The 8,695-nt window shown below is 35.9% G+C and overlaps 1 protein-coding gene across 4 annotated transcripts; it reads left to right on the top strand.

Annotated features, from left to right (window-relative positions):
• On the top strand, window positions 1–5,334 carry LOC144571557 (uncharacterized). 4 transcript variants are annotated; one of them, XM_078320892.1, is made up of 12 exons: window positions 23–149; window positions 269–506; window positions 795–836; window positions 985–1,129; window positions 1,643–1,872; window positions 2,277–2,334; window positions 2,578–2,655; window positions 2,736–2,824; window positions 3,018–3,099; window positions 3,461–3,643; window positions 4,070–4,207; window positions 4,975–5,334. In XM_078320892.1, exons 2-11 carry the CDS (start codon window positions 340–342, stop codon window positions 4,205–4,207), a joined length of 1,212 nt encoding a protein of 403 aa, XP_078177018.1. In that variant the 5' UTR covers window positions 23–149; window positions 269–339; the 3' UTR covers window positions 4,975–5,334. The 4 variants fall into 4 exon arrangements, with proteins under 4 accessions (XP_078177014.1, XP_078177015.1, XP_078177018.1 ...); XM_078320888.1 differs by lacking the exon at window positions 4,975–5,334 and having other exon boundaries at window positions 1–149; window positions 272–506; window positions 4,070–4,389; XM_078320889.1 differs by lacking the exon at window positions 4,975–5,334 and having other exon boundaries at window positions 1–149; window positions 4,070–4,389.
• Window positions 5,335–8,695: the final 3,361 nt, after the last annotated feature.

Here is an 8,695-nt window from a genome sequence, read left to right as displayed (position 1 = left end):
CCGATCGATCTCTCTTTCCCCTCTATTCGCCGCCAGTCTCAGACTCTCAGTCCGCCTCTCTCTCGCCGGCGCCGCCTCTGCTGCGTCTCTTTGCCTCTCGGCCTCTTCGCCGCTGCGCCTTTTCACACACTGCACATTTTCAATTTCAGGTACTGTTTCTCCTTTTCACACATCATACTAGAAAAAAATTTCGGGCCGATCATGAACAGGCTTTATACAAATCAATTTTGATCTGAGCCTCATGATGAACTATACTTTTGTATATTAGCAGGCCTAGTTACAGAGCTCAAACTTAGTCTCGAACGAGCTCCCAGTCGACCGGACTAAAAGCGGTCGATCATGGCCAGGGTCACCGAGAAGTCTCGATCTCACAATCCCATGGGGTTGCAACTTCGTCGAATACTGCCGATTCTCTTCTCGTTTTTTATTGTACTTCCACTTTCTTCGCCTTCTCCAACAATGCACAGCAACAACTGGGCCGTGCTTGTTTGTACCTCTCGTTTCTGGTAATTACCCGAAATTTCCTGTTGTTTCTAGCATTATTGTTATGGGTTAAGTTAGATGTTTTGGTTGCTGTTGGGATTTAAAGCAAAATAGACTTTATTGAACAAAAGTTGTATTCCTGAAATATTTTATATGAAGAGTTTGGCTGCACTTTTTAAGTGTAAAGTGGTGATTACTTCTGTTTGGAGTTGGAAAAATATGCTATCTCAAAGATAATTGTTTATGTCAAATGTTTACCATTTGGGGTTTAATAGCAGAAATGATCTAACCTTCTATTTATCCTTGACGAGGTTCAATTACCGGCATATGGCGAATACTCTGTCTCTTTATAGGTAATGTGAATGTTTGGTTAATAAAAAAGGCTTACTTCTTGTCTTCTGGCTTAGTGCTAAGTTTCATAAAATTTTCTCTTTTTTTTCTTAAGCCTTCCTGATCAATGTCCTTCAATAATTTGTAATAAAGTTAATATTATAATTCCAGAACAGTGAAGCGGTTGGGGATACCTGATGAAAGAATAATTCTCATGTTGGCTGATGACATGGCTTGTAACTCGAGGAATAATTACCCAGCACAAGTGTTCAATAATGAAAACCACCAACTCAATCTCTATGGGGATAACGTGGAGGTGACACTTCCTAAAGCTGTTCAATAATGAAAACCATGAACTAAATTTCTAGCAGCAAGTATTGTCATGATGCTCTTTGGAGATATTTGTTTATGCTGCTGCATTACAGTACCAATTATTGTTATGGTAGCTAATGTTGCAGTGTGTATTAAAATGTACCAGATTGTCTGGGTTGATGGGTTCAGCTAATATATGGATTCAAACCGCATTACAAGATGACCCAGTTAGTATTTGCTTGTACCATAGAGTGGTAGTGTAATGTTTGGGATAATATCAGATTCAACAGTTGTGATATTTGCTCACCACTAGTTAAAGCTGCTGCTCTCTGGCTGGTTGTACTGGTTCATACCGGCTTATAACTAGTACAAACCAGCTTTCTCCACTCCTTTCGTTCCTTTGTAATCCACTTCTGTGCAATCTAGTGCCAGCCGGTCTGATATCATTATGTACCAGCTTATATTAACCAATGTCTAGGCCTGTAGCAGTACATTAAACCACTTCTTTTATAAACAGGTTGATTACCGGGGTTATGAAGTGACAGTGGAGAATTTCCTGCGTGTACTAACTGGGAGACATGAAGCAGCTGTGCCCCGGTCAAAACGCCTCTTAAGTGACGAAGGAAGCCACATACTTCTCTACATGACTGGCCATGGTGGCAATGAGTTCCTCAAATTTCAAGACACTGAAGAGTTACAGAGCCATGATTTAGCCGATGCAGTCAAGCAGATGAAAGAGAAGAATCGGTCAGAAATTTACAGAGCCATGATTTAGCCGATGCAGTCTGCTGTAACAGCTGATATTACTTTTACAATTGTCAGAAATGTATCAAAGTCCAACGGGAATTTTGCTGATGGGGATGACATGGATAGTTTTAGGGCTGATTTCTTAGATATTAAGACCCATGTACTAAAGATAATGCCTTTTAATCGTTATATCTTTCTCCAGTCCACTCTGCATAAGTTATCTAAACCGTTATGTCTTCCATACTTCTAGAGATAAGGGAAAGGTCTAATTGAAAAATTACAAATGTGATGAGCTTGTTGAACTTCTAAAAGTAGAAGGGCTAAATGGAATGAAATTGTGGAATGCAGGGACCACTTTTGAATATCCTGCTATTTTTTTAATAGATTTGTTGCACTTTTTGTAGATTTAAGGAATTGCTGATAATGGTTGATACCTGTCAAGCTGCCACTCTTTTCTCTCAGGTCCTTTACTCTTGTTTTCTCTTCTGGTACCATAACTGTACTCACTGCCTGGTTGATGACAAATGATTAGAGTTAGTTTTGTGTTATCCTTCTGTCCTAATTGGTGTCTAGGCTTTTGTAACAGTACCAGTACCTACATGGACATTTCTGTCTATTCAAGTTCAGTTAAGATATTATTCAAACATATATTAAAATAAGCACTAGATATTCTTTTTCATTTGATAAAGTACCCTTGGTTTGTAGCTTCAATCGCCAGGGGTCGTGGCAATAGGAAGTAGCATGAAAGGAGAGAACTCTTACTCCCACCACCTTGACCCCGATGTAAGGACCTATTCTCTATGTTACAATGGTTTTCCATTTCTTTACCATTTTTCACTTATGAAGATTGCTCTTGAGTGTAGGTTGGTGTATCAGTTGTGGATAGATTTACATTTTATACACTTGCATTTTTCGAGAGACTTGATATGTATAGCAATGCTTCCTTGAACAGGTATTGTTGAATTGTGACCCTGTACAGATTGGTTATGAGTTGATCAATATATTATGATTGATATTTTATGCACTTATCAGCATTATTTATTATATCCTGATTTCAGTTTTATCTTGTACACATCTGTGTACTCTACTATACCTATCCAATGAAAATGGAAAATGGTTATTGGACTTCGTTTTATTTTTTGCAGTCTTTTTACATCATATGATCCAACTTTGCTGATGTCAACTGCCTATTACCGCATGGACCTCTATGAAAGGCCATTAAACATGGTATAATCGTTTTACAATTACCTCCAATTTCCATTACAGATTATTGACACATTATGCCTTAGTTATCCGTAAGATCCTGGAATTAAGACCAACCTCAGTTTGATCTAATGACTGATAGTTGCCCTTTTGGAAATTAAAATAGCCACAAATGTAGGAAATAAGAACATGAAACAGTGCAAGTAGGTCCATTTGTTCAAAACAAATGATTACAAGTATTTTTATCTACAGTAGTTCATCCTGGCCACTATTGTGCCCTAGCTAACGTCAAATTGGTGTGCCCTCGACCATTGTACAATCCAATAACTCGTACAGTTCTCCTTGTCAAAGTTCCACAACATAATATGTTTTTTATTATTGCTAGGTTCCTGTAACAAATTTCTTTGGATCAGTCATGAAGACCATCCCCACTGACTCAGCATATACCGGATTCTCAGTTGCACATGCAAGTGAATATACTACAACCTTTAATGCAGAAAGTGCTCCTTCCAGAGCTGTCTTAGAGGACCAAGTTGATCACATTAAAACACACAGCCAGAGTGGAAAAGTAAGATTATTTAAATTATTTAATTTTCTGTCTTTCATGAATTCATTTATTATTATTATTTTATGTACCACATCTCTTGTCAGATTGGGTTAGTTAAAATCCTTGAAACAATATTAATTCTTTTTGTTAGTGGGCATTTTGCTCGCTAACCTTCAAAAATGAAATTATAATCCCTGTGGCTTCCTTTCTCTTTTTCTTGGCTTGTATAGTATGCGAGTTCCACAGCTGAGGGTTAATTGAGTCGATGTTGGGTTTAAATTAAGGCTAATTTGCAGAATTAATGACTGATTGGGCTAGTTTTGGGCTTCACTTGATACTGTGCAAATTTTGCCAGTGTCGTGCATAATCCTTATTATATTTTTTATTCAAACTTATCATAAAAGGTGTGCCTTGCATTATTGATGCAATCCAATTGTGTAAATGCAGGGGTTACAGCATAGCTTGAATGAGTGGTTGAAGCTTTCAGAAGGAAAATTAGGGGTAAAGGATAATGACAAACTTGTAGCTTATGGATTGGGGTCGATGGTTCTTTTCCTTGCCATTTCTACATGGTTGTCAAGTTAGGTATTGGAACAGAAGTACCTATTCTTGTGTGTTATTTTTCTTAACCCTTCCTTCTATCTCATCCTTTTGCAAATTTAATTTCTTCTTTTGTGAACTATTGATATGTTAGGTTACATCATAGGCTTGTTTAGAGCTATACAGTTGAGCATGTAGATCGAAGCAATGCTTTAATGTTTACTGCCTACAGTTGAGCATAAAAGACTTTATTATAGAAATTTGAACATGCAGATTTCCATTTTCTTTCTTTCCTTCCTATCTTAATTGGTCCTTTTAGCAGCTACCTGCATGTCCTTTACCAACCTCTGAGCTTACATACAATTACATGTTACAAATGTCGGTTTCAGCTAGATCCAGCCTGATTTGGCAGCCAACCCAGCTTGGATAGTTTTCGGGCTGAGCCTGGCCACTCTAAGAAGCCTGGGACAGCCCAACTTGTGTGTTTTCATTTATATACTACTGTATTTCAAACACACAAGTAATGAAAAGGAAATAATAGCCATTGCCCAAAAGGACAAGGCATCTGACATTTAATGAGGGGTTACTGAGAAAGTTCTAATCCCACGGTCACATTTTTTTTTTCTCGCACTCCTGTTGAAAGCGTCCTGCGCTATGTTGGTTCAGGCCAGATCAAACTAAAAGACCTTGACCCTTTCATGCTAAGTCAGACCAAGCCAGAGTTGTAAGCTGATTTAGACTCAGGTTTAAGAAAAAACTGACCCAACCATATTGTCATCCCTAGCTATTGTACTAAAACATAGTTATTTTAGATCTAATCATGTGAACATGGTTCACAAGAACGGGTACAATACGTCTATAAGCAACAGGATGTTGAGATGTCCACATTGATCAAAGAACAAAATACCAGTAAGATAGCCTACAAATACATAGCTGGACTGCTTTATATGGGTTGGCCTTGGGGCTTACATCAGATGTGAAATATTGTCTTCTTGTTCCTTGATGAAACTATCATTAAGGGACTTGAATGATCAAAGCACTATTAACTAACTTCAATTAAATAAGATATAAACAGACTGTTATTATTTTTGTTGGATGGGCATGATCAAGAATATTGCGAAAACGATATGGAAACATTCATTAGATTTGGAGTTGTATGTTGATTTGCTTGTCATCAATTCTATAGAAACTAGCTGTACAAAATATGAATTAGCCGACATGTCCTTATGTTATCACCATACTATATGCTCTGTAATTTTTTTTATTGTGCTGTCGTGAATAACCATTGTCCTTTCATGCTTCAGAAATTGGGACACCAGTGAAAATGTCTTAGAATAGGTAACCTAATTATTCTGCTACAAATAACATTTGCAACATTGAAATGAAATTAAAATTTTGCTCAGTTGAGAATGAAATTGTGAATTTGACATAGCAAATATAAAAGTTGATGTGCTTTAACTATTAACTAGAGAATCATAGATTTTTTGTAAGATATAGCTCAACTTTTGAATATATTTGGAAGATCCATCCTGATATTTATTCCGTCACCATTTTTGAAGCAAACATGATTACTTGGAGAAATGAGACTGATGTAGAGAGATGTATATTAGTTATGTAAAACCAAAACCTAACTATCAGGTTCCTGTCTTGTTTTTGCACTTATGTGATTTATGACATTTGATGACCTTTTTGTCATGTTTGATGAATGCATGTTATTCCTTCCTTACTTTTACATCACATTGCGGCCTTTAATTGTGGATTAATAGTCCGAATATTGAATTTTGTTACAGTTGTGGGTTAGATACATGTTTTTAGTTAGAGCTGAGCAGTATCACCATGATGATATTCCTATTCATTTTTTATTCCCGGTATTTACCAGTGCATGTATTGTTCTGGTGGTGCTAATCTTAGACTCAAATCTATATTTAAATGGGATAAAGGTAAAAACTCTGCTATTATTGCCAGTTCCTTACTCCAGGCAAAGTTCTCTACCAGTCAATAGAACCAGCTGGTATTGAAAAGTTTTAATCTGTGGCATGTTTTTCCTTGAAAAGCCTACTGAATGTCAGTAAAAATAAATACGGTGAATCAACTCTTATTACTGATTGCCTGTATGAATGCAACTATTTTTTTTTTTCTGGCTTAAGCGCCTGTCAAGTATCTTATCTTACTAGAAATCTGATAATGTACATGTGACCAAAATTGTGCCGAAAGCACATTTCATTTCCTGCCATGCTATTCCAATTGATTGAAAACACTAGCTCTATAAGCTAGTGCATATATCTATCGTTATGAAATTGAATTGACACATCCAAAATCAATTGACACTTGACAACATGTTGAATTTAGACTACCCGTCCTATTTCATGGGATAAGATTAATAGACGTATGAACAGTGATGCGTATGTGGCTATAGCATCTATAATGAAAATAAAGATAAGAAAAGATAAAGCCCTTCTTACGGAAGCTCTATCCTTTATCGTGTATTTAGTGTTTATTTTAAATAAACAAACTTTCGGATAACAATCTTTCGTGTGTGGCTCTATCATCTACTAGCCAAATAGATAAGAGAAATAACGGCTATGTTACTTCGATCTTATCTTTCATGGGTATCTTCTTAGCTGAAAAGCATGTAATATAAAATACTGAAGTTGTACAAATTGGTATGACCAATTGACCATCTAATCTATGGACATTCGTTATTAATGATTTTTCTGATTAAATTTCAGAGCAAAACACTGAGGACCGTTTGGTTTATATTTGACAAAAAATAAAGTAGCTATGTCTTATAGAGTTATAGTTCATTGTTTGGTCATCATATAGTGTGTATTGCCAAACTTAACTTGCCCGGTTGCGTTGCGTGTGTTGCTTGCTTTATCATCTAGGATATATCTATCTCTAGATTTTAGCACATACAAAACATGTTCGCTCTCCGCCAATATATAGAAGCTAAATTAAATTAATCCAACGTTAGTGTCTTTCTAAACGATTAACTTTTCACTGCGCGGTGTATGTTAAAAAAAAAAAATTCTCTTTGATATAAACGTAAAGAAAAAATAATTATTCTTTTACATAATAAATTGTTTCTTTGCACGGATCCTAATTGTTGTAAGGTCCTGAATCCTCATATCATGTTTTTTTAAGAAAGATATTTTGAACAAAACTATTGATTGAAGTAGGAAGAAAATTTTATATAGATTTAATTCTTAACTGGCCATTGGGTCCCACGGTGGCTAGGGTATGCTAAAAGGAGGCTGGACCCCCTCTCCTGACGAACGTCTTTTATGAAGTAGCTGAAGTGTCTTTCTCAATATTCATCTATGATCTTGTTTGGGTTAAAACTAATTTAATGTCATTTAGTGGCAAATTGACATTGAAATTTGGAATTTCTTTTGTCCAGAAAATTGATCTAGATAGAAAAAAATGTAGTATAAATAATTTAAATTTTTAATTCAAGCATTGACAGAGAACTGTATTTTATCAGTAATATTTCTGAACCAGCTAGAGTGCAAAGAACTGATTTTGGAAATAAGTACAAGTGAAATTGATTAAATATTGAAGCAAATTTTTTTACTCTTTTTTAGTTTTTGACTACGAAGGGGGGTGCGTTGGATGGGTATTGGATCCAAATAGGCAAAAAATACCGAATCGGGTTTAAATGGCTTATTGGATTTAAACCCATTAACTAATTGGGTACTCGATAAAAAAACAATGTTTTGACTTATATTTTTTAATACCCTGACTTATAATTTATGATCCTATAACTTATAATTAATATTACCAATCATAATTCAAAAAAATTATTTTTATTTTAACACTAAATTTAACCCGAATTACAAATCAAACATCCAGAGGGAGGCAAAAAAAATTTCAGGGAGGGGCAAAGTCGATCGGTGCCAATAGATCACCAACCACTAAAACTCAAAATCCAAGGAGGCACGGCTGTCCCCCCCCCCCCCCCCCCCCCCCCGCGTGCTACAGTAGATCCGCCCCTGCAAATAGGTCCGATGTTTGTTCATAATTGTCATCGCATTAAGAGTTGTATGCATTTGATCAGTATAAATATTAAAGCGGTGTGCTCAAATTATGAAGCAAATCGGAGAAGTTTTGAGCTAGAATCAGACCGATTTGGGTCCAATACATGTCGGACCGATTTAGATTCAATGTCCGTCGAACAAGTCTCGCTTCCTTTTGACTACAAACGTGATGTGGTCGTACAGTGATCATATCAGATTTTTACATACAGTGTTATGTTGTGATCAAATTTGAAGAGATGATCACAATACGTTAGTCACATCGTGATTACACATGTCGTTTCATTTTGTTTTCAAACATGACTAGTCACGTTTGATTACATTTCTTTATATTTTTTTTCGTAATTTAAGTTAATTTATTCAAGATTCATCATTCGATTAAGATCTAACAATCCTAATTACGTCTGACGGTGTGACTTATCATACCATGATCAGACCTTTCACATATTGCATCGTGATGTGTTAATTTTCTAAAAAATAATTATATCACGCGAATAAT

Source organism: Carex rostrata, chromosome 19 (genome assembly GCF_964058835.1).
Source record: "Carex rostrata chromosome 19, lpCarRost1.2, whole genome shotgun sequence".
Taxonomy (NCBI): domain Eukaryota; kingdom Viridiplantae; phylum Streptophyta; class Magnoliopsida; order Poales; family Cyperaceae; genus Carex; species Carex rostrata.
This window is presented reverse-complemented; position numbering and strand designations above follow the sequence as displayed.

Coding starts and splice junctions, on each gene's coding strand:
- LOC144571557 (XM_078320892.1), top strand. CDS start 340: ATGGCCAGGGTCACCGAGAAGTCTCGATCTCACAATCCCATGGGGTTG. Junction 2,656..2,735: donor CCCACCACCTTGACCCCGAT/GTAAGGACCTAT, acceptor TCTTGAGTGTAG/GTTGGTGTATCAGTTGTGGA. Junction 3,100..3,460: donor ATGAAAGGCCATTAAACATG/GTATAATCGTTT, acceptor TATTATTGCTAG/GTTCCTGTAACAAATTTCTT.